The sequence below is a fragment of the Castanea sativa genome, chromosome 6 (assembly GCF_040712315.1).
Source record: "Castanea sativa cultivar Marrone di Chiusa Pesio chromosome 6, ASM4071231v1".
In the NCBI taxonomy this organism is placed as follows: domain Eukaryota; kingdom Viridiplantae; phylum Streptophyta; class Magnoliopsida; order Fagales; family Fagaceae; genus Castanea; species Castanea sativa.
The window spans coordinates 50,923,114-50,948,752 of NC_134018.1; the positions used below are offsets into that span (position 1 = coordinate 50,923,114).

The 25,639-nt window shown below is 36.2% G+C and overlaps 5 protein-coding genes across 5 annotated transcripts; 4 read left to right on the forward strand and 1 right to left on the reverse strand.

The window, feature by feature from the left end:
• Window positions 1-4,028: 4,028 nt before the first annotated feature.
• On the forward strand, window positions 4,029-9,519 carry LOC142638688 (BTB/POZ domain-containing protein At5g03250-like). The gene is made up of 4 exons (XM_075812745.1): window positions 4,029-4,229; window positions 6,072-6,141; window positions 6,903-8,120; window positions 8,770-9,519. The coding sequence occupies exons 1-4, from the start codon at window positions 4,171-4,173 to the stop codon at window positions 9,295-9,297; spliced, it is 1,875 nt and encodes a 624-aa protein (XP_075668860.1). The 5' UTR covers window positions 4,029-4,170; the 3' UTR covers window positions 9,298-9,519.
• A 1,379-nt stretch (window positions 9,520-10,898) lies between these two features.
• Window positions 10,899-11,480, reverse strand: LOC142640143 (uncharacterized). The gene has a single exon (XM_075814235.1). The coding sequence runs from the start codon at window positions 11,478-11,480 to the stop codon at window positions 10,899-10,901; it is 582 nt and encodes a 193-aa protein (XP_075670350.1).
• Window positions 11,481-14,490: 3,010 nt separating this feature from the next.
• Window positions 14,491-15,845, forward strand: LOC142641011 (dehydration-responsive element-binding protein 1B-like). Its single transcript, XM_075815363.1, has one exon. The coding sequence runs from the start codon at window positions 14,588-14,590 to the stop codon at window positions 15,284-15,286; it is 699 nt and encodes a 232-aa protein (XP_075671478.1). The 5' UTR covers window positions 14,491-14,587; the 3' UTR covers window positions 15,287-15,845.
• A 3,838-nt stretch (window positions 15,846-19,683) lies between these two features.
• LOC142641136 (dehydration-responsive element-binding protein 1D-like) lies at window positions 19,684-20,864 on the forward strand. Its single transcript, XM_075815528.1, has one exon. The coding sequence runs from the start codon at window positions 19,782-19,784 to the stop codon at window positions 20,406-20,408; it is 627 nt and encodes a 208-aa protein (XP_075671643.1). The 5' UTR covers window positions 19,684-19,781; the 3' UTR covers window positions 20,409-20,864.
• A 2,548-nt stretch (window positions 20,865-23,412) lies between these two features.
• Window positions 23,413-24,603, forward strand: LOC142641125 (dehydration-responsive element-binding protein 1D-like). Its single transcript, XM_075815517.1, has one exon. The coding sequence runs from the start codon at window positions 23,524-23,526 to the stop codon at window positions 24,148-24,150; it is 627 nt and encodes a 208-aa protein (XP_075671632.1). The 5' UTR covers window positions 23,413-23,523; the 3' UTR covers window positions 24,151-24,603.
• Window positions 24,604-25,639: the final 1,036 nt, after the last annotated feature.

Consider the following 25,639-nt stretch of genomic DNA (forward strand, 5'->3'; position numbering starts at 1 on the left):
CAAAATTTATTAACAGCAAGTCGTAAGGGGTGAGGTCCTCTAATTTCAACTTTAGCCCCTTAAATAAGTCAGGATACATGATATCCGCGCCGCTGCCTTGATCAATCATTACCCTTCTCACATCATAATTCCCTATCCTCAGAGTAACCACTAGGACATTGTCATGGGGTTGGATGGTCCCAACCTTGTCTTCCTTTGAAAATCCCAATACGGACACATTTAGCTTTAATCTCTTCAGCTTGGAGCCCCCCTCCTCAGCTTGGGAGTGCGAAACTGCCATCACCCTAGTAGGACATGAGCCAGTCCTGCCAGGCGCAGCGAAGATAACATTGATCGTTCCCAAAGGAGGCCGAGATGAGTTATTCCTCTGATTATTCGAGCCAGACTGACTGCCTTGCCTGCTAGGTTGGTACAGGTGCTGCTTTAACTTTCCTTCGCTAACAAGCTGCTCTAAGTGATTCTAGAGGGTCCGACAGTTCTCGGTAGTATGACCCACGTCTTAATGGTACTGACAAAAGAGATTCTGATTCCTCTTGGCAGGATCCCCCGCCAACTTACTGGGCCATCTGAAGTAGGGTTCCTTACGGACCTTCTCCAGTAGCTGGTGCACCGGCTCTCGGAATACAGTATTAACTGTCTGAGGTGCCGCCGAGCCAGACTGCTCGGAGTAATCTCTTCTCAGCTTGTTGTTGTGATACCTGTTCGACCTGAAATCCCTTCTCTCTTGCGGGATAACCTTTGCCTTACCCTTCCCCTGCTGTTGGTCTTCCTTGACCCTTTTATATTCGTCAATACGGTCCATGAGGTGACGTACACTCCGTACGGGTTTTTTGGTCAAGGACTTCCTCAAGTCATGATCAGTTGGAAGGCCCACTTTAAAAGTATTGATCGCCACCTCATCAAAATCACCATCTATCTCATTAAACATCTCCCAATACCTGTCGGAGTATGCTTTCAACGTCTCGCCCTCCTTCATAGCCATAGACAACAGTGAGTCCAACGGTCGAGGAACTCTGCTGCATGTAATAAACCGTAACGCGAATGCTCTAGTCAGTTCCTCGAACGAACTTATAGACCCTGATTTGAGACCGTTAAACCACCTCATAGCAACATCCCAAGCTAGAAGGGAAGACTTTGCACATCAAGGTCTCATTGTGAGAATGTACAGCCATTCTCTGGTTAAAGTGGCTCACATGTTCCACCGGGTCGGTCTGGCCATTATAAATGGTGAAGGTGGGTTGGGTGAACCTCCTGGGGAGCCTCCCATTCTCAATCCTGCGTGAGAATGGCAATTTGGAGAGCTGGTGCAACGCCCGGCTCATGGCATCGTTCCTTAAGCCCCTAGAGGGGAGCTTCCTGCTCCTATGACCCGATAGGCCATCCTCTTCGCAAGAGGATGTTCTGCTGGGGGGCGACCATGACCTCGAACTGTAACTACTTCCTCGGGATTTCCCGGAAGAGGTACTGGATGAGGGTGAAGCACGCCTCCGCCTGACGCAACGCAGCTTCTTCTTAAGGTGATCAATCTCCTTCTGCATGGCTTTAGCACCATCTTCATGGGCGGTACTGGCCCCTCCACTGTGAGTATGACTCGTTCTAGGATACTCGATGTGAACGCTACCCTCTCGATCCCTCCGGCGCTCAAGACGCTCGAAAAGATCCTCAGGTTGCGATCCTTGAGATTCTGCATGGTGTGAGCCTAAGCTTGCCATGGTGTTCGAGTTCTACCACACTAGATCCCCACAGACGGCGCCAATTGTAAGTGCACAACTGCACCTGGACCCAAAAACGTACGTGGGCTCAGGCCCAATGAGCCTTAAACAATTAAATTTGTAGAGTGTGGGTTCGCAATCTAATTCGATGGTGCTCGAAACTTCATAAACGGGCCAGAATATTACAATATTTATAAACAATGGACAAATAGGGCAAAATGAACCTCCTTGGACGTAGGCCGAGGACCCTTTGTATATTATTTCTCTTTTTCCTTATAAAGGTTACAGCTCCTAGTCCTTCTCAAGTTCTTTTTCCAAAAGGCCCCCCTTCTCTGCTACCCCCTTCTCTCCTTAAATACTCCCTTTCCTTCTCCTTTTATCCACGTGTCACCCAAAATCCCCTTCCACCACCTTCTTGAAATCTTTAAATACTAGCTAGAAGGCTGAATTTTACTGTTCAGGGGTCACTTCTCCCATTAATGCGGCCAGGGAGGTAGATGCAGAGCCTTTAATGTGGAGGCAGCAGCCTTTTTCTGAGATATTTCTCTTACACCGCCATGTCTAGAAAGTATTTGGATCCCCTCTTTAACCTACAGTCTTTCCAGAACTCTGTCTTAATCTTTTTAGTGAATCTCCAAGTAATCACGGGTCTGTCCGAGGAGAGTCTCTACCTCGGATGAATCCTCGGGCCCTCGGCTGAATCCTCGGGCCCTCGGCTTGTGAGCCAACTCGCAGCCCTAAAAGCCTTTAGTCAAGAACGAACTATCGCCTATTGATAAAGCCCAATGCCCAAATACCCACTTAGGTTCTTTCACTCCCCACAATATATAAATTCTACTTAAACTTAATTTAAGTGTATATGTGTGTGAAATTTTCTTCTGAAGATTTGAACCTTAACCCTTATCTTTCACATCTCATAAGTATTTATACTTTTAGAGTGATTATTGCGCCAAAAATGCGCATAATAAAGACTTTTTAAAATGGGGAAAGAAGGTAAAACCCAAGTATTTTTTTTCCCTTAAAAAATAGTTATCAAACTACAATGTTTTATTATAAAAAATAAACAATTTTGGTACCTTTTTTATTTGAAGAATCAATTTTGGTACCTTTTGTTTCTTTAACGGGGACCTTTAAACATTTTTAAAATTTTGGGATAAGTAGGGGCGTAAGGCGTAGGCCTTGAGCTGACACTTGGAGTAGTAAAAGTGTAAAACATTTTTGTCACCTATTTGAGACGGGAAACAAACACACACACAAGACAAAATGGGATATGACAAGACATTTTTGTCATCTGTATTGGTTACTCAGCCAATTGAATTACAGCTAGATCTCTCCCGGCCATCCTCAACTATAAGAACAACTTCACATTGAAAAAAAAAAAATTTACAATATTAACATGGTCATCTAACATGGGTGCAGAGTTGTTGGAGATTAACTCATCAAAAGAAGTTGTTGGAGATTAAATTGGATACGGAAGTAGTGGCCTTAATGTTAAAGGCTCTGCATCCAATTATTAATGACTGCAGGTTCATCAAAAAATGACTGCAGGTTCTCATTGCTTTGAGGTTTTTTTTTTTTTGTCACTCGTACTAAAAAACTAACAAATCTGTAGGCATGCTGACAACAATCAGTGGCTCCCAATCTAAAAAGCTTTTGTTATTTTGCATGAGTCCTGGACCTATTGGTGTCCCCAATCTTTAATGTCATCTTTTATTACCCAAAAATAGAAGTTACAGTATTAATGAGTGATTTAAAAAAATTATAACCTTCGAACATGGAGGTCTATAATGGTCCTCTGACAACATAAACTTTATTTGACTTTGAAGTTTGAACCCAATTTTTGACTCTGTGCCATTTTTGTACTTGTATTCTGGGAAACCTTATGAATACTTTTGGTTAAAGAATTTTTTATTTTTTATTTCGAGAAGCAAAATTTTCTAAGTCTATGGACTATAATGTTTTCTTAACCTACAATTTGTGAGAAAAAAAATCAGGTGAGCTTGGACCGTTCCTATTATCACGAGCACATTCACCAGGTCAAAGTGCTTTAAATGGATAACCTTAGTTATAACTGTAATTATATACAAATTGGCTTGGATCAAAGTCTAAATTTCCTAGGATACAATTATTAAATACACACAGATACAGTTGTGTTACACTTCCAACGTAAGATAAATATTAATTGCTAAAAACTCAAAACCCCTCCAAACACTGCCTTTTTCATGTAACAGCAGCAACTGATTTTTCTCCTAGATTTGCCTTTAGACTCGGGACCATCTTAGTTCTCCAAAGAGAGAGAGAGAGAGAGAGAGAGAACAAAAAACGAAAAATAACAAAAAACAAAAGCCATTGTGCCCATTTCATCATTATCCTCAGTGGTGTGTGTCATTGTTCTCTTATTCACTGCAGCTAGCTCGCTCTTTTCCATGATAACTACACTGTAGTTGAGTAATATAACATGGCGTGCATTAGACTGGGATCCAAAACCGAAGTCTTTCACCTTGAAGGCCAAGCCTGGTTAGTCGTTTATGTTTTATGTTATAATTTTAATTCAAAATTGTGTTTCTGTGATAATACTTGATATTAAGTGATGGGTTTGTTTTGTTTGGCATTATGAAATAAAAAACTTCTGGGAATGGTTACTGTGATTGCTTTAACTTTATGAACTTAATAGCTTATGTGTCCAATTGGGTTTCATTCGAGGAAACCCTTTAAAGGTTCTATGTATTAATCAATAAATTACATTACTAATATTGAGGATAGGATGGTTGGTAATTTTGATTTTACCTGTAATTTAAGTTCAGTGATTGTAGTCTCTCAGTTTTGTCACCACCATTGTTAACTATGTATGAACTCATTGAATTGTCAGTAATGTACATTGGGTGTAAACTGCACTTTTAGGACTGGATTTTGTGTCTTTTTATGGACACATTTGGTAAGATTAATTAGAAAGCCTTATCTGCTGTTCTAATAGTAACCCAGTAGGTGATAAAATATGCAAATCAAGTTGGTTTAGAGTCTTTAGACATTAGGAAGAGCACTAGTGATAAATGGAATGGGTGAGAAGAGGTGTGTTTCTGTTAGTCTAAGGGTTTCAAAGGATGAGTGAAGCTGTAAAGGACGGACCTTGGGCTCATGGGGAGAGATTTATATTTCTTTGCTTTTAATGGACAACGGTAAAAGTATGAGTGGGTTTTGAAACTATATAATGTCACTTTTTGACCTCAAATAATTGGAATGTGGCACTGCCCCTCTAATGGGTTTTAATTTTGTGTGGTCAGACTAGGAAAATTTGGCAACAGATCTAAATTATGGGTGTGTCTGGTAGTAACCCACTACCAAAAACGTGCTTTAAGAGCCTTAAGCTGAAAACAGCTTTAAGACTAAAGCTGAAATTTAGAGCTTTTAGGAAAAAAATTTACTATACATTATTCATGCTTTATATATTCAAAACTTTAAAGCACTATTCACTATAATTTCTCAAAGGGAAATACTTGTTACACATGCAAAAATTGAACTGAAAACGTGACTTCAGTGTGTGCAACAAGTAGTGTGTAATAAACACTAATCTTTGTCAAAAACTCAAAAATGGTAAAAAGCTTTTCAAAACTCTATATTGCAAAAGCTATACTGTTAAAGCTCTACTTCCTACAGTAATGCCAAAAGGGTACTATATATCCTGAATTGTCTTGTAACCTACTTGAGTGTGCAATTAATTCTGCTATGGTTTTTAAGAAGTCTTTGATTGTTGACTTGAACTTTTAAGGAGGTTTCTGGAAATGCATATTGGTTTCTCAAGCATTTACGATCGCTTATCACGAAGAGAGTATTTGATGGTTAAAATTGTAAAGCTATTTGCATCCAGTTACCCGCCTGGTCTTCATACAAGATTAACTCTTAAGTGATTATTTGATAGTCATTCTTCAATAACTAGAATGAGAGTTGATAAAGGAATATGTTCATTCATGTTTTTCAACTGAATCTACACTTGCTTGAAATGATTCCTACAATCATAACTAACAGAACTGGATGATAGTAACTTTAATTCTTCATAGAAGATTAACAGAAAACTTTTCATTCCTGATTAATAAATAGTAACAAGATATGTGTGATTACAATGTTTCCTGCTATTACAAGAATGAAAAAAGATTAAATAATATTTTACCAATTGATTATTGGTTGTATCATTATGTCATGTGATCTATAGTTACCTTGCTGCTATGTTACAAGTGTGGTTCCTAGCTCTGAATTGTTACAGCATGCTGATTTTCTAATCATTTTTATGTTGATGTCACCTCTTTGAGTAATATTTGTTCAGCTCTGTTTCAGATTTCTTTTAAGCCAATTTCTCTTTTGCAGGCTTTGCTCGACTGGGCTTCCTAGCGATATCATCATTGAAGTTGGAGAGACAACCTTCCATCTCCACAAGGTGTATTTTACTTGGCCAAGCCTTCTGCCCCATGACTTAATTTGTCATTATTTATGCCATCTACATGTCTAGACACCATGGTTTATAAAACCTTAAGTCTCTGTTCCTTTTGGCTGCTTGTTTTGTGCCTTGAAATTCCCTCAAGTGTAAGGTTCAACTAGAAACAATCAAAAGCAGCTGATTCTCATTACTGAGATTTTATCTTGTCCGCATTTAATTGTTTTACTTTGTGATTCAAAATTAGTTGAGAGAGAGACAGAGAGAGAGCTCTTAGCTCATAACTAATTCATGAATTTCTTTGATGGATATAAAGAGGGAATTTATGTACATCTACAATTTGCAACTGTTTGGGAGTCTTTATTTGTAAAAAAGTTGATGATAAAGCTGAAATTTGAAAATGATCACAAAAAAATTGATTTATCCATTAGATTTATTTAGATGAATTTATTAAAGTGATGCCCACCAAATAGAAGCTTAATATTGGACTTCTTGTAATTCGGGATGTATGAAAAATATGAACATGGAGCTCTCTATCTTGTTATTTTCCTATTATGTTTATAATTTTTTTCAATAGTGATACTATTGCCTTTTAATTCAGTCTTGCCTTTCAGGAAGTGAAAAGCAACCTTGCTTCCTAAATCTTGTATGAGACATAGACAGTGTGCATATCTTATGTATTCAGGGACATTTCTACACATTAGTTTTTATTTCTTGTTTACTCACCAAACAACATTTCCTCCTTTTCTTGGAATATATGGCAGTTTCCCTTGCTGTCCAGAAGCGGAGTTCTAGAAAACCTTATCGGGGAGCTTTCTGGAGAGGATGAGAAGAAGTGTACTTTGCAGCTCCATGACATACCTGGAGGAGCCAAAACCTTTCTGCTTGTAGCCAAGTTCTGTTATGGTGTAAAAATAGAGCTCACTGCATTAAATGTAGTCAGTCTCAGGTGTGCAGCTGAGTATTTTCGGATGACTGAAGAATATGGAGAGGGAAATCTCATCTTGCAAACTGAAAATTTTTTTAATGAGATTTTTGGTTACTGGACAGACTCAATTAAAGCTCTTGAAACTTGCGAAGAGGTTCTACCACTTGCAGAAGAGCTTCATATTGTTACAAGATGCATTAATTCCTTGGCAATAAAAGCTTGTGCAGATCCAAGTTTGTTTAGTTGGCCAATGTCAGGACGGAGTGCTGTGCAAAGCCCAGATGAGACTGTATTTTGGAATGGAATACGCACAGCAACTAAGCCTCATCCTGTGAGTGAAGATTGGTGGTATGAGGATGTGTCCTTTCTTAGACTACCTCTTTATAAAAGATTGATTCTTGCTGTTGGATCGAGAGGCATGAAGCCGGAGAGAATTTCTGGGTCCCTTGTCTACTATGCAAAGAGGCATCTTCCCTTGTTGGGTAGACAATCAAGCTTCCAAAATGGGAACCGTGCAGGCTCAACCATATCTGCCCCATATGATGTAAATCAAAGAAACCTCCTTGAAGATATTGTGGAGATACTACCTAATGAAAAAGGTGTCATATCAACCAACTTCCTCCTTAGGCTTTTGCGAACGTCAATGATATTACATGCTAGCCCATCATGTCGTGAGAATTTAGAGAAAAGGGTTGGTGCTCAGTTGGATCAAGCAGCTCTTGAAGATCTTCTCATACCAAATATGGGGTACTCAGTGGAGACCCTTTATGATATTGACTGTGTTCAGCGAATTCTTGATCACTTCATGCTGGCGGATCATGAGCCTGTTGATCCTAATTCTAATTCTATTGTAGATGAGGGGCAGTTAATGGGAGGTTCCCATTCACTGACCCCAATGACAATGGTGGCTAATCTGGTGGATGGTTATCTAGCTGAGGTGGCACCTGATGTTAACTTGAAGGTACTGAAATTTCAGTCACTTGCTGCTGCTATCCCTGATTATGCCAGGCCTATAGATGATGGAATCTACCGTGCAATTGATATATTCCTCAAGGTAAATGAATGTTCACATTCGCTTCATCTCATTGATGATTTTCCTTGCAAAAACTCTTTTGGTTCTGGTCATCTTGGTTAAAGGCTAGAAGTTTCCGAAATAGTTTCAATGTTTTCTGATAACATAGTTTATAATGGAGCATTTTTGCCTTTCTTGTGTTGGAATGATTTTACTTTCACTTATCTCTCCTTAGATCTGCTTGCAAGTTTGAAAAGTATTCATTTTGGAGTGCTGGTCTTCACATTCACTCACACCACTATACCCAATTTTGGTATATTTTTGGAAATGGTTCAAAAGGAGAACCAACTTTTTAATCACCATAAAAATGACTGCTTTAGTCTTACCATGTCTATATATTATCTAGTTCATGTTTTGGATAAGCAGCATTGCAGATATGGTGCTTGGGCATATTGTTCTGTCTTTAGCAAGAAATTTTATTTATTTACAAGTGGACATAATGCTTTCATGGTGGACTTACAATATCAATATGATTTGTGTTGAGAACTCATTTCATTGTCAAGTTCATTGGAGTCAGTTACATTATAATATACTAGAAGAGCTAGTTTCTTTTTCTTCGAGGTTACTTCCCAATGCACACTATATTTCTTCCTGCTTTGCCTAAGAAAACTGATGTGTATCTCAACTTCAGGCTCATCCCTGGCTAACAGACTCTGAAAAGGAACAAATCTGTAGGCTCATGAATTGCCAGAAGCTCTCCTTGGAAGCCAGCACCCATGCAGCCCAGAACGAGAGGTTGCCTCTTCGTGTCATTGTCCAAGTTTTATTTTTTGAGCAACTTCGGCTCCGTACCTCTGTTGCTGGTTGGTTCTTTGTCTCTGACAACCTTGAGAACTCACAAAATCACAGTGGGAATCTTGCTCTGGCTAGAAGTGATGCCCCTATACAAGCAGGCAACTCATTGAACCACCTTGTGACGGTTGATGACATGAGGGACCGGGTGTCCGAGCTTGAGAAAGAATGCTTTAGCATGAAACAGGAGATCGACAGGCTGGCAAAGACAAAGGGGAGTTGGAACACAGTCTTAAAAAGGTTTGCTGGCAAACTAAAGTCAAAGCCCTGCGATACTAATGCATCAGACTGCAATAATTCCAAAGCACCACCACCATCAACAGAACCAGTTGTGAATGGAGGAGAAAACCATGAAAATGGTGGATAGGGAGATTGAATTTCATTCTCTAAAATGAAATAAATGTAAAATAAATTAGAAAAAAAAGCTTTTGTTTCATCTATTTTTTACTCCCTTCTGAAAACTAGCTAGTCAATTTGTTTGTTTCTGGTTTAGTTAATCTTGTAATTATATTTAGACATTAGATCATCGAACTTTTGATCCTCATTGTCTTCCTTAGTTATATTTGATTTTTTAGTTTTCATCTTTCAATGTCTGTTTTCTCGTACTGGCTTCTTTTCCCAGGTCAAACTAAATTTTTGCATGGTCTGCCAGTCTTCTTGTAGTATGGTAATGTAAATGAAGCCCAAGTTTGATTCAATAACTTTTATAATTATACCACTTCTCCTTTCAAGTAACAAGGATTATTCTACAATCTTTTCTTCATTTCTAGTAGGGTTTTTAGTTATTTATTTTTAGTTTTATACATCTCCTATTTAGTACTTAGGAGCAACAATTCAGGATTAAAGTACAGTTGTTAAGAGCTGACTTCAGTGCATTGCATTATATTTTAGCAGTTGCAGACAATTGTCGCTCTTACGATATTATTGGCAGTATGAACAAAAGACTCGTAAAGTTGTTGATTGAATCTACAAAGAATAGCCCAAAATTCTGTGGTCAGGTTTTAATGTCTCATTGTCAAACCAAACTTGAGAATGTGCCTCTTATATGTACATATTGATATTGTAGGCAGGGGGGTGGTGCTTTTGAAGGCAACAATATGTGAGAGGTTTAAAAAAAGTTCCTGTAGAGGTTAACTTCTTGAAAATGATGCTTGGCACTTGATATTATCTTGAAAATGTAACCTTCCCTTTCTGTAATTCTTCAAACGTGGAGTATTTCTTATGTCTTTTTGCAGAAATAGGATGGATAAATTTTCTATGGCCAATTCAATGTTCCAAATTGGGTCAGGGGTCAATACAATGGGAGTTTGTTTTGTTCTTTTGGAATGTTTCTCACATAAATAGGGAGACTAATATGGCTCCCCCATTCTCTAGATTCTTGGATTTCTATTGAGGTTTGAGCGATACCTAGTGCTTGGACAATGGGATACAAGTCCCACCGGTCTTCTATCCCTATTATAAAATATAAAAAAATAAAATTCAACTTAGAAAAAACTTTCTTTACGAGTAATGTTAGGACCACATCTTTTTCCACAACGTTTGCCACAATTTGCCATGTGACGAGCTGGCACCACCACATCTCTACTATTCACAATTCACCACAAGGCGAGTTGTGGCAAAAATTGTGAAATTTTATGTGGTCCTAATATTTTCCCTTTCTTTATACTTTCTTCATACATTGCATGGATTGTCCTTATTTTAGAAGAAACAAAATCAAATGTAGTAAACCACATGAATATAACTTTTCATAAACCACAATTATCAACAACAAAAAATTTCATAAACCACAAAATTCAATTTAATAGACAGGTAATCATAGAAATAAAAATCAAGTTTTCTAACTCTAGAACATAGTAGGAAAAAACTATACTAAGCATGCACCAAAGATTTCATATGAATCACATCTCAGCATCTAGTAGCAATTATCCAAAAGGGTGGTGGATCTATCCTCCCAAAATCACATTGATATTATGTCTTCGAACTTCCATCTGTCAGGTTGAACACGCCGCAATCATGACCGCCATACAAGTAATCTTCATTCATCTGGTCCCAATTATCATCAGTGTAGTAAATTGGATTCACACCCTTGAAGATCCTTAATGGACAATGACATAGAGTGATTTTCACCCAAAATATGACCACATTACCTAAACTTTCCACAATCTCCCATGTGTTCCGAATCGAAACTAGCTTATAAACATGTAATCCCTTTGTTCTGTAAGGACAAACCAAAGGTTGTGTATCCTCAATACCAAGGTCACTCTCATCAACTGCGAACCCCTCTGAATTAACAAAGTTCCCAATTAACCGATTGACAAGCAAAAGATCTCCCATTGATTCCGCCAAGTAACATTGAGTTGAAAATTTGTCACTTGGGAATTCTTTGCCATCAAAATCTATAATAACTGGCCTAAAGCTCATGATATTTGTGGGAAAAAGAGTAGGCAAGTCAAAGTCCCATACTTCAACTGTACCATTGTCTTTCAATGCAAAAAGCTGAGTCTCGTAACATATAATGTCACAATAAGCTGATTCTGTAAGGTAATTCATTCTCAACAAAAACAAAAAGAGTGCCAAACAATATTAGAACTTTTTGTAATGGTAATGCATTTGACTACCATACTGCATGAAATGGGGTAAGTTTTTCTGATTCTTATTATGAACCCCAAAATTCTACGGGAACTTAGTGGTTGAGTGAGTTTTCAAGATTTAAATATTTTTGAGTGGATTCTCAAAAAAAAAAAAAAAAAAAAATTTGAGTGGTGATCATTTTTACGTGTTTGATGATGTATTTTATACCACTACAGAAAATTTCCTGTGCATTACTCATATTTGCAACAATCCCTAGAAAATTGAGAACAAAGCACACTAATAGGCTAAGAATGTATTGACTCTTTGTGATAAATTAATTGATTAATTACCCAAGTTTATTAATTAATCAAATTAACATGAAATGTACATGGTAGCACAAACAAATCACCAACCAAAGTATAATGCAGCGGAAAATAAAGTTGACACGGTGATTTGTTTACGAATGAGGAAAACCTCCGAGGCAAAAACCCTACCTGGTGACTTTAAGGTCATTACTCCCGAGAATTCACTATTATCATAACAAGCGGTTACAATTAAAAGAATCTCAGCACCTTATACCAACCTACAGTTAAACCCTTACCCCAATACTCAATTGGACTTGTTCTGTAGTGACAATCTCTTCTTGTATTGCACGACTCTCAGTACGTGACTAACCAATAGACGCGCGGATCCTAATACGCAACTTTATCACCAACTTGAAAAGGATGTTAGCTGCAAAGTTCTTCAGTTCATCACACGATGAAGATCACAAAGTTGCTTGGTCACAAAATCCTACGGTGTACAAACATAGCAGCTTCTTCAAGATGAACTAGGGCAAACTAGGTTTCTGATCACGATTTGCATGAACAACACTTTTCTTCACACTTGTGCAATTGTGCTCTTGTGCCATCTGTGACGGCCCTTAAAATAATCCTTATATATGTTTAGGATTGTGAGAAAATAAAGACCAAACATACATTCACGGATTGGATAAAAATCAGAATTGAAAATCAGTTTTTCATAAACCTCGACATATACCCAATCTATCGAGCAGCTGTCGAGCCTCGAGTTGAACCAGCTTTTTAAGCCTCGATAGATACTAGCTGTCGAGCTAGCTGTTGAGCTTCAATGAACAACACTTCTTCACTTGTTTTTTGGACAGACTTGCATGGTTTTAACACTTGAACTTGAAACCTTATTTCTTGAAGCATTAAACACATCCTAAATCTACTCAATTACAAGTAAAATGCGTTTTGTCAAAGGATTAGCCAATTACATAAAATGTTGACATATGTTCCTAACATGAATCACATATGTCCTAACACACACTTTATACTAAAATCAATTGAACAAAGTTTGGCAACAAAGTGACAAATTTGTTTGTAGACTGAGGTTACAACTCTACTTAATATTTATTTTATTATATGTGAATTTTGACAAATCCATTATTGAATTAAATTTTCTTATTATATCCTTCGTGTTTGTAAAATTTCAATAAAACTTAAGATATCAATAGCTACACTGTCAATCAAATGTTTCAATTTCAAGTTTTGTAGTCTAAAATTATACATAAAAAATAAGTTTATGGATCGAATAATAAATAATATCTTATTGGCATGAATTTCGACATATGTTTTAAAAATATAAAGAACATGCTATTTAACGATTAAAATGCCAAAATATGTAATCATGTTAATTTGTTTAGTGAAAGAATCTTAGGCTACAACTAAAATGTAGCTAAACTTTGTCTAAATCGATAATATATTAAAGTCAAAACACAATCAAAATTCAAATTAATTAACTTCTAATCGTAGTCTTATTTGCTCCAAGAGTTTATTTTAATTTTCTTAATTTTAATGTTATATAACCCATTTATAATACTCAATGCAAAATGACAATTCACCATTACTATTATTAAATATTTCTGCACGTAAGCACGAGTTACAACATAATTGAGACAAAGAAGGGACAAGAAATGTAAAATTAAGTAAAGCTGCAAATTAGACATTAAAAATAAGGGTTGTGTTAACGAGTGGTGTCCATTAACTACAATATTTTTTACTTTTTTTTGACAATTTTTTTTTTGATTTTTTTTTTTTTTTGTGCGCGCAGTTTATGTCATTTTTTCAATTTTATAGGTATTATTTGGTGTCTTTTGTCCTTGGTGGGACGGGTTGTCCTCATATAAGCATCCACCTCCACTGTACCTGCTTATGTCATGCAATGCACGACGCTCCTTACGAAGTTGTTTGACAATATTGATCGGGTCAACAGAAACCTTTTGTGGAGTTAGACAGATGATGCGAAAAATTTGATACCAATATTCATTCACTAGAGAGAGTGGAAACACACTTTCCCGCAAAAAAGAAAAAAAAAAAACACACTTTCACACACACCACACATGCTACGTTTTTGCCACGGCAAAACTATGTCCAATCACTTTCACTCAAAATCCTGAACAGAACAAATTTCCCACGTGTCACAATACAATACCCCCAATTCACTTGGCTAAAAAAGAAATCAACTGTTACAATTATCATATTAAAAAAAAAGTTTGGATTACAAAAATTTACACAATTTTTATCATTTTTATAATTCATAACATGTTAAGTTATGATAACATTTTTATAATTCATAACATGTTAAGTTATGATAACATGTTATGAATAACATAAGTAACATGAACTCATATCGACTCATTATTTTTTCTCTATCACTTGTAATATTTAATTTGACAAATTATGAAAAAAGTTGCGTAAAACTTTATGGTCTACCTTGGCTTACAAATATCTTCCATATTCCAAATCGTCGAAACAGTGGGGAACATCACTTCACAGCGTGTCTACTTATCGCACTTAGCGTGTCTACTTATGACACTCTTAGTTCTTTCCTTAGCGCTTTGGATAAAGTACCAACGCCTATATATATGTCCAACTCTCACTCTTCTTAGTTCTTACTCCTTCAACAAACACAAACACAAACACAAACACAAACACCACCCTTTGCCTACTTATATCTACTGCTACTACTTCAATACAAGCTAACTAAACTCAAAGTACCGAGAAACAAAAAGTTTTAAGACATACATGGATGCTTTAAGACATTTCTCAGATCCACAATATCTAATGGGGTCTGATATTTCGTCCTCGGGGTCAGAGAGTGACAATACTCGCATGGTGAACTTGTCCTACGAGAAGGTCATGTTAGCTTCGAAAAATCCTAAGAAACGAGCTGGGAGAAAGAAATTCAAGGAAACAAGACACCCAGTATACCGTGGAGTGAGGAAGAAGAAATCAAGGAAATGGGTTTGCGAAGTGCGTGAGCCAAATAAGAAGTCAAGGATTTGGCTTGGGACTTTCCCCACAGCAGAAATGGCGGCGCGTGCACATGATGTGGCAGCAATTGCGCTCCGCGGCCGTAACGCGTGTCTCAATTTTGCTGACTCGGTATGGAGGCTTCCGGTTCCGGCGTCAGTAGCAGCAAAGGATATTCAGCGTGCAGCATTGGAGGCGGCTGAGGCATTTCGGCCAGCAGGGTTGGACGGTGTTTCTGGGGATGACTTGACGCGGAGGTTAGAAAATGCAGCTGCGGCAGTGACAGTGGCTGCGGAGGCTGAGATAGAGCCAGAAGGTGTGTTTTTCATGGATGAGGAGGTGGTTTTCGACATGCCCGGGTTGTTGAGAAATATGGCAGAGGGGATGTTGTTGCCTCCACCGCCTCATTGGTATGGTGGAGATAACATGGAAACTGACAGTGAGGTTTCATTGTGGAGTTATTCAATTTGATTGTTATTAGTAATATTATAACTTAGTGCTGCAGTGTGATGTGAGGGAAAGTTGGAGATGGCGATGTAATACTGTACAAAAGAATTTTTCGTAGCATTTGTTTACACCAACAGAATAATAATCCGTTTTGGGTTTTAGCTGTATCAAACTTTAGTTGAACTGGGTGACTAGTCCATTGCTAATACTCTAATAAAGTAATTGGATTTTGTGTTTGATGAGTGAAAATAAGGAGGTGATTATAAAAAAATTAAAGGAGAACTCCTATTTGAGATAAAGTGTGAACACATTACCATAAAATAAAATGTTCTGAAGAAGAAGAAGTGGCGAGGTAGTGGACGAAGCTCAAGTGCTGCCATCTGAAGCTCTCATCTCGGTTCTTCAAATCAAGCGTCTCTGCTCTGGAACTTTCAAACAGCTAAAGTTTGATGACGGAGTGCTCTGGAAATAAAAAAGCATTGCATTGGAATGTGATAGTAGAAAAAGCAATGTCAGCATGTGGATAAGATAATTGGCGGGACTTGGGAATGGAGCTGGTTGGAAGCTTCCTTATTTATAAATAGCCAACATATTCCTTAATTTATAATAAAATTCTCAAATTTGAATTTTTTTTTCTAACTAATTGATATAACCACTTTATTATGATTTTATTTTGTAAAACACTCTATTAATTCCAACAATTTATAGTATCTAAAATAATCAACAATTTATATCATTGGGCTTAATATATAGCCTTTTTTTTTTATTGAAACGCTTCCATCTATAATATATATATATATATATATATATATATATATATATATATATATATATTTTATTTATTGATGATGCACAAAATCGTCAGTGAGTTGATTGTTCATACGCGTGCCAATTAGGGTACTTGAAGAACAATAGAACAAAAAACTTAAAGAGAGCACCAGTGGGGTGCTAGCTAAAAACCCTCCTGAATGTTAAGTCAGTGATAGAAGAATCTCCAAAAACTCAAAAATGTAAGAGTTAAGAAATTTCACGTACCTTAAAAAGGTGGGGACTTGGTGTTTAATTAGTGGTGTAGAGTTGACCAAGATCCATTGAATGTAGGATCTTTCCTTGTAGAGAAGATATGGAATTAAAACTCCGAGATCTCAAGGTTTTTACTTTCCATATTGGGACAATATGAATGTGTAATAGGGTCTTTGGACGTGGTGTGCAAGTCCTTTTGATATAGGGATGCATGAGTGAAGAATATGCCAATAGCATGGGGGGCAAGTGTTCTTACTTGTCGATATGTTTGTCACCCCGTCGATGTCCTTGCCAATTCGTCAGTATGTTCGTCATCTTGCCAGTTTATTTTTAGGCCCAACGGGCTATGGGGGTGATGGTATGGAAGGTGTCCTTGTGGTCCTTAGGTCAAAATGGGCTTCAGGCTTAATGGACATCCCTACATCGATGGAGGATTCAAGCGCGACGGATCTTAATGGGCCTAAGGGTTAAAAGAGTTAGAACATTTTCTATGGTCAAAATATCCCTTATCATATATATATATATATATATATATATATATATATATATATAATGGTAAATCACAAAGCTATATAACAAAATAAGTTAGTACCAAAATATTTTATTTTAATAGAGTAACCGAAATGAACACCAAACTGGTGTTCATAACATCAACTAAACGTATGCGAATTTCTTTATTTAGCGAGGGAGCAGAACCACAGAATGCCACTATTGTAGCTCCACACTTCATGGTGAGGTAAACTAAAAACCACTTCACCATAAAGTGGGATAGAAATGGGCATTCAGGTCACCTTCATCTCAAACTTTTAATTTCATTAATATTAATTCCATCAAACAATCATAACCAGCTGTTTGATTCAACATCATCCTTTCAGACTAATAATAAATTCTAAAGAATCAATAGAGGAAAAACAGGCTTAATAGTATTGAGTTTAATTTAGCAACTTCTCAAAAAATAAAAAACAAATAAAGCAGCTTAATTTAGCATATAGAATAGTTGCTTATTAGGAAACGAATTTTTATTTTCCATGCTTATTGTTTTTTATTAAGTGTGGTGTTATAGGGAAAATGTTAAAGGGGGGGGGGGGGTACTGCTATGAGCTAATGCCATGAATGCATGAGCAAGTATGATTAGTGTTGAATTGAAGGAGCCCCAAAAAAATGTTGCAGTTTTAGTGTTTGGATATGGCAAAAGCCATACTGTACAAAAGAATTATATTTTGTTTTCCATAATGTCTAAATTCTAAATATATTTGCAAAATAAGTTTGTACTTTAATATTTAGTCTACCTTTTTGGGGAATTTACATAAATCTAAGAAAGAAAGTACTCAAATGTTTTATTTTCAATTTTTTATTCTTTCTTTCAAATTTCTAAGAAAGAAAGAAAAAAAAAGCACACATTTTTGTCTTGCATACTAGTTCAGCGGAAAAGGGAAGTCATCAAACAAAATTAGGCCACAAAGCTCCCAATTCATAGAGAGAGAGAGGGAGAAAAATTATAGATTCTTGTTGTAGTAAATAGAAAGAGAAGAGGTGTATCAATAATCAGAAATAACCCTAAAAGAAAAAGTCGAAGCATGGAGTCTGTACTGTTTTTCATCAACATCATTCTTCCTGGCTAATAAAGATTTTATAAACAAAACATTAAGAATAATGACACATTTAATATGGTAACAGTATGGAAAATTTAAGAATACCAAAAAAATGATACAGTTAATTGTGTTAGTTGGCTTGAGCTTCAATATGCTGGCTAGCTTCTTTAAGAGACAATCTCCAGCATGAGGGAAGCTAGCTAGCTTCGCAACATTCTCCTGCTGGATGTGTTCAGGAACCTATCAAGTATCATGTTGCCCCCCCCCCCCCAAAAAAATTAACCATCAACAGGCCGCAACAATAAAAATATTGAAATAATATTTGAAAATCGAATAAGAACAAATAAAAATATTGAAATAATATTTGAGAATCGAATAAGAACAATTGATACTGATATGATCTTGCCATGCGTGGCAATAAAACAGTCTCAAAGTCACCATTAAGCCTTTTCATTTTCAGGATATAGACCTTATATTCTATGGGAACTTAGTGGTTGAGTGAGTTTTCAAGGTTTAAATTTTTTTGAGGGGTGATCATTTTTATGTGTGATGATTTATTATACCATTATACAAAGTTTCCTGTGCATCACTCAAGTTTGCCACAATTCCTAGAAAATTGAGAACAAAGCACACTATATGATAAAATCGATAGAACAAAGTTTGACAACAAACTTGGCTGTAAACTAAGGCTACAAGTCTACTTAATTTATTTTTATTAAATGTAAATTTTGATAAATCCATTATTGAATTACATTTTCTTATTATATCCTACATACTTGCAAAATTTCAATAAAATTAAAAATCAATAGCTACATTATTAATTAAATGTTTCAATTTCGAGTTTTTGTAATATAAAATTATACATAAAAAATAAGTTATGGATCAAATAGTAAATAAGATCTGATAGGTATGAAACGTGACATGTCTTTTAAAAACATAAAGAACATGCAATTCAATAGTTAAATTTTCAAAAAATGTAACCATATTAATTTGTTTAGTGAGAGTTGTAACACTACAACAAAGTTTGTAGCTAAACTTTGTTCAAATCAATAATATATTAAAGTCAAAACACAATCAAAATCCAAATTAGCTTCTTATTGTAGTCTTATTTGCTCCCAGAGTCCATTTTAATTTTCTTAAATTTTTTGTCAAATGACCTATTTATAATAACTCAAATGTGAAAATTGAGATAGCAATTATTATTATTATTATTATTATTATTATTAAATGTTTCCCTAATCTAGAGAAAGAAGAGACAAAGAATATAATCAAATATATGCTGCAAAATAGACATTAAGAATAATAGTAGGTTGCAAAATAAAGTAAAATGGATAAGTATTGGTACAAGTTTGATACCTGTATATACAACCGAATATTCATTCACGAGAGAGAGTAGAAACACACGCCACAAATACTACGTTTTTGCCACGGCAAAACTATGCCTAATCACTTTCACTCAAAATCCTGAACAAGACAAATTCTCCACGTGTCACCATACTATACCCCCAATTCACTTGGGTCAAAATGAAGACTGTTATATACAAATATCCAATTAAAGAGTAGCGTTAATACCACAATCATTTTCACTACATTATGACTATTCATCGCTTTGTCAGATTATGAGTGGTAGAAGTAGAACAACACTTTACAGCCTGCGTGTACTTATCACAATTAGCGTGTCTACTTATCACCAGCGCGTCTACTTATTACGCTCCTAGTACTTTCCTTAGCGTTGTGTACAAGTCCTAACGTCTATATATACGTCCAACTCTCACTCTTCTTAGTTCTTACACCTTCAACACAAACTCAAACACCACCCTTTGCTTACATATATCTACTGCTACTACTTCAATATACAAGCTAACTAAACTCAAAGTACTGAGAAACAAAGAATTTTAAGAAATATGGACATTGCTTGCATGGTGAACTTGTCATTCGGTGAGCTCATGTTGGCTTCAAAGAATCCTAAGAAACGAGATGGGAGAAAGAAGTTCAAGGAAACAAGACACCCAGTATACCGTGGAGTGAGGAGGAAGAACTCAAGAAAATGGGTATGTGAAGTGCGTGAGCCAAATAAAAAGTCGAGGATTTGGCTTGGGACTTTTCCCACTGTAGAAATGGCAGCGCGTGCACATGATGTGGCGGCAATTGCGCTCCGAGGCCGTAACGCATGCCTCAATTTTGCCGACTCGGTATGGAGGCTTCCGGTTCCGGCGTCAGCAGCAGCAAAGGATATTCAGCGTGCGGCATTAAAGGCTGCTGAGGCATTTCGGCCAGCAGAGTTGGACGATGTTTCTGGGGATGACTTGACGCGGGGGTTAGGAAATGCAGCTGCAGCAGTGACAGTGGCTGCGGAGGTAGAGATAGAGCCGGAAAGTGTGTCTTTTATTGATGAGGAGGCGGTTTTCGACATACCTGGTTTGTTGAGAAATATGGCAGAGGGGATGTTGTTGTCTCCACCACCTCATTGGTATGGTGGAGATAACATGGAAACTGACAGTGAGATTTCATTGTGGAGTTATTCAATTTGATTGTTATTAGTAATATTATAGCTTAATGCTGCAGTGTGATGTGAGGGAAAGTTGGAGATAGCGATGTCATACTGTACAAAAGAATTTGTTGTAGCATGAAAATAAATGAAATCTCCTATTTGAGATAACGTGTGAGCACATTACCATAAAATAAAATGTTCTGAAGAAGAAGAAGAAGAAGAAGAAGACGTGGAGAGGTAGTGAACGATGCTCAAGTGCTGCCATCTGAAGCTCTCATCTTGGTTCTTCAAATCAAGCGTCTCTGCTCTGGAACTTTCAAACAGGTAAAGTTCGATGACTGAGTGCTCTGGAAATCAAAAAGCATTGCATTGGAATGCGATAGCAGACAAAGCAATGCCAGCATGTGGATAAGTGGTGGGACTAGGGAATGGAGCTTCTTGGAAGCTTCCTTGTTTATAAATAGGGTAGCCAACAGATTTCTTAATTTATAATAAAACCCCCAAATTTGAATCTTTTGTTCTAAGAGCAAACCCACCAAAAAAACCTCTCCAACAGCCTCTCTATCTTCAAATTTTTTTTTTAGATGGAGAGTACTATAGCACATCTAAACAATATTCAAGCTTAAAATAATACCCAGTTAAATAAAAAAATAATTCTTTCTCTCTCATCCCTTTTCTCTTTCGTTCTTCACTCTCTCGTGCTTCTCTATCTCAACTGTTACAATCTAAAACATACCACAATCAAAACAAAAACCCAATCGAAAGATTTGAAACACAAAAACAATTTTTCTCATAAACTAAATGAAATCTGAACAATAAAATAAAATTAATCAAACCAGAAAAAAAAAACATGTAGAACGCTAATCTGACCAATATGGTGATTAAGCTGCATGTTCTTAGAAGTGGGGAGGACTCTAATCTTTGTTCTCTGCTGGTGATGTACGTGTGTATGAGAGAGAATTTGTTTGTGTGAGATTGAGGGAGAGAAATTTGTGTGTGTGTGTGTGTGTGTGTGTGTGAAAGAGAAAGAGAACGAAAGAGAGAGGGAGAAGGGGAGATATGTTCTGGAGGTAACTTGAAAAACAAAAAGTCAAACAAAGAGTGAAGATAGATATGGGGGTAGGTGAACGTGTGTGGAGGAGAAAATACAAGGAAAAAAAAAGAAAAAAAATGAATGGATGAGAAAAAAAACTAAAGAAAAAAAGGAAAAATAATATAAGGAATAAGAAATCAAAATTGATTAACATTACTACGATATTTTTACAATATTTTCATAATAAATTTTAAGTAACAGATTGTTATTAGTTGATATTGGTGAGTAAAAAAATAATTTAAATGGTGGGTTCAAATTAGAACAAGTAACAACTTACCATATAAGATTTTGTTGTGAAAGTATTGCGAAAAAATGTCATAGACACAACATTTCTCATTAAAAAAAATATAATTGTTAATGTTGTTTGGAATTTGAAAAATATTTATTGCGATGTGTTCAAATTAAAATCAGTAATAACTTACCACATATGATTTATTGTGCAAATATGGTAAAATGTTAAGAACGTAGCACTTCTCATTAAAATTAGATGAATGAAAAAAGATTGAAAAGAAATATTAAAGAAAGAATGAAGAAATAATATTTAAATGGGATAGAGAAAATGATAGAGAGTCTGTTAGAAAGTGTATTTGAAAAAGTAGGTAGGCGAAAAGTAAAATAAAGTGTTCACTCTTCAAACAGTACAAAAATTTGAAAAACCTACTGGAAATGCTCTAACTAACCGATCTAATCACTTTATTATGATTTTATTTATAAAAACACTCTATTAAATCCAACAATTTATAGTTTCTAAAAAAAATCATAACCAGCTATTTGATTCAACATCGTCCTTCCTAATTAATAATAAATTCTAAGGATTCTATAGAGGAAAAACAAGCTTAATAATATTGTGCTTAATTTAGCAACTTCTCCCCCTCCCCCCCAAAAAAGCTTAATTTAGCATATAGAATAGTTGCTTATTAGGAAGAGAACTTTTATTTTCCATGCTTATTTGTTTTTGATTAAGTGAGGTGTTATAGCCTAGAGGGAAACTGTTTGGGTGGGGGGAGGGGTGGAGTACTGCTAGGGAAAATCATATTTTGTGGCAAATGCCATGAAGGTACAATCAAGTATGACTAGTGTTGAATTGAAGGAGCCCAAGAAAAATGCTGCAGTTATAGTGAATGGAGATGGAGAAAGCCATATTATACAAAAGAATTATATTCCATTTTCCATAATGTATAAATACTGGATATTTTTGCAAACTAAGTTTGTACTTTGGGGCATTTACATAAATCTAAGAAAGGAAGTTACTCAAATGTTTTATTTTTAATTTTTTAATTCTTTCTTCCAAATTTCTAAGAACGAAAAGAAAAAAAAAAAACCGAACATTTTTGTCATGCATACAATTTCAGCTGAAAAGGGAAGTCATCGAGCAAAAGAAGGCCACAAAGCACCCAATTCGCAGAGAGAGAGAGAGAGAGAGAGGGAGAAAAATTATAGATTCTTGTTGTCTTGACTATGCTATGCTGAATATTTGATACGTATATATACAACCGAATATTCATTCACCAGAGAGAGTAGAAACACACACACCACAAATACTACGTTTTTGCCACGGCAAAACTTTGCCTATCACTTTCACTCAAAATCCGACTTTCAAAAAAAAAAAACTTTCACTCAAAATCCTGAACAAGACAAATTCTCCACGTGTCACCATACAATACCCCCCCCTCCAATTCACCTGGCTCAAAATGAAAACTGTTACAAATATCCTATTAAAAAAAAAAAAGTAGCGTTAATACCACAATAATTTTCATAACTTTACGACTGTTACAACACTTTACAGCCTGCGTACTTATCACAATTAGCGTGTCTTCTTATCACAATCAGCGCGTCACTTATTACACTCTTAGTACTTTCCTTAGCTTTCCTTAGCGTTGTGTATAAATCCTAACGTCTATATATATGTCCAACTCTCATTATTCTTAGTTCTTACTCCCTTCAACAAACACAACCACAAACACAAACACCACCCTTTGCTTACATATATCTACTGCTACTACTACAATAGACAAGCTAACTAAACTCAAAGTACTGAGAAACAAAGAGTTTTAAGAAATATATGGACATTGCTTGCATGGTGAACTTGTCATACGTTGAGGTCATGTTGGCTTCAAAAAATCCTAAGAAACGTGATGGGAGAAAGAAGTTCAAGGAAACAAGACATCCAGTGTACCGTGGAGTGCGGAGGAAGAACTCAAGAAAATGGGTATGTGAAGTGCGTGAGCCAAATAAAAAGTCGAGGATTTGGCTTGGGACTTTTCCCACTGTAGAAATGGCGGCGCGTGCACATGATGTGGCGGCAATTGCGCTCCGAGGCCGTAACGCATGCCTCAATTTTGCCGACTCGGTATGGAGGCTTCCGGTTCCGGCGTCAGCAGCAGCAAAGGATATTCAGCGTGCGGCATTAAAGGCTGCTGAGGCATTTCGGCCAGCAGAGTTGGACGATGTTTCTGGGGATGACTTGACGCGGAAGTTAGGAAATGCAGCTGCAGCAGTGACAGTGGCTGCGGAGGCAGAGATAGAGCCGGAAAGTGTGTCTTTTATTGATGAGGAGGCGGTTTTCGACATACCTGGTTTGTTGAGAAATATGGCAGAGGGGATGTTGTTGTCTCCACCACCTCATTGGTATGGTGGAGATAACATGGAAACTGACAGTGAGATTTCATTGTGGAGTTATTCAATTTGATTGTTATTAGTAATATTATAGCTTAATGCTGCAGTGTGATGTGAGGGAAAGTTGGAGATAGCGATGTCATACTGTACAAAAGAATTTGTTGTAGCATGAAAATAAATGAAATCTCCTATTTGAGATAACGTGTGAGCACATTACCATAAAATAAAATGTTCTGAGGAAGAAGAAGAAGAAGAAGATGTGGAGAGGTAGTGAACGAAGCTCAAGTGCTGCCATCTGAAGCTCTCATCTTGGTTCTTCAAATCAAGCGTCTCTGCTCTGGAACTTTCAAACAGGTAAAGTTTGATGACTGAGTGCTCTGGAAATCAAAAAGCATTGCATTGGAATGCGATAGTAGACAAAGCAATGCCAGCATGTGGATAAGTGGTGGGACTAGGGAATGGAGCTTCTTGGAAGCTTCCTTGTTTATACATAGGATAGCCAACAGATTTCTTAATTTATAATAAAACCCCCAAATTTGAATCTTTTGTTCTCACTAACCAATCTAATCACTTTATTATGATTTTATTTACAAAAACACTATTAAATCCAAAGATTTATAGTTTCTAAAAAAATCGACAATTTTTAAAATATAGTTTAATAGCCTAATGTAATATATATGTAACGGTAATCCAAAAACTATATTTCGAAATAAGTTGGAACCAAAATATTTTATTTTAGTAGATTAACTGAAATGGACTTCAAACCAGTATTTATATCATCAACTAAACATATGCGACTTTCTTTATTTAGTGAGGGGTGCAGAATGCCATTGTTATAGCTCCACACTTTCGTAGTGAGGAAAACTGAAAACCACTTTACCATAAAGTGGGATGAAGATGGGTATTCAGGTTACCTTCATCTCAAACTTTTAGGCATGGTTTTAAAACCAGATTGGACTAGCTAGTCCAACCGGTTGAACCGAAAACTAGCCACTAGTTTGGTCAGGAAAAAACCCTAAAAACCAGTTAATAATCGGTTAAAACCAGGTGAAACCGGGAACTTGAGACAAATTCAATTCTGCTCCTGATTTGATTTTTAAAACCATGCTTTTAGGTTGCGTTTGAATGGATTTAGATTTAGATTTTAAATTAATAGATTTGAAATGCCTTGATTTCAAATCTATTGCTTTTAGTAGTTACCAAGTTAGTTCAAATTCAAGCATTTTAAAGGTTTAAAATACTTGGTAGATTTGTCAAATCCAAATCCTTGACATTTTTTAAACTATTCAAACAAGATATTTGAATTTTATTCACTCAAATCCAAATTCAAATACCCAAATCATGTCATCAAAATGAACAATTAATTTCATTAATATTAATTCCATTAAAAAATCATAACCAGCTATTTGATTCAACATTGTCCTTTCTAATTAATAATAAATTCTAAGGATTCTATAGAGGAAAAACAAGCTTAATAATATTGTGCTTAATTTAGCAACTTCTCTCCCCCCCCCCCCCCCAAAAAAAAGGCTTAATTTAGCATATAGAATAGTTGCTTATTA

Bases quoted from the DNA above. Each gene is read 5' to 3' on its own strand.
- LOC142641011 (XM_075815363.1), top strand. From the start codon at position 14,588: ATGGATGCTTTAAGACATTTCTCAGATCCACAATATCTAATGGGGTCT.
- LOC142640143 (XM_075814235.1), bottom strand. From the start codon at position 11,480: ATGAATTACCTTACAGAATCAGCTTATTGTGACATTATATGTTACGAG.
- LOC142641136 (XM_075815528.1), top strand. From the start codon at position 19,782: ATGGACATTGCTTGCATGGTGAACTTGTCATTCGGTGAGCTCATGTTG.
- LOC142641125 (XM_075815517.1), top strand. From the start codon at position 23,524: ATGGACATTGCTTGCATGGTGAACTTGTCATACGTTGAGGTCATGTTG.
- LOC142638688 (XM_075812745.1), top strand. From the start codon at position 4,171: ATGGCGTGCATTAGACTGGGATCCAAAACCGAAGTCTTTCACCTTGAA. The intron at 4,230-6,071 runs GTTAGTCGTTTA...TCTCTTTTGCAG, and splicing joins CACCTTGAAGGCCAAGCCTG to GCTTTGCTCGACTGGGCTTC. The intron at 8,121-8,769 runs GTAAATGAATGT...TCTCAACTTCAG, and splicing joins CAATTGATATATTCCTCAAG to GCTCATCCCTGGCTAACAGA.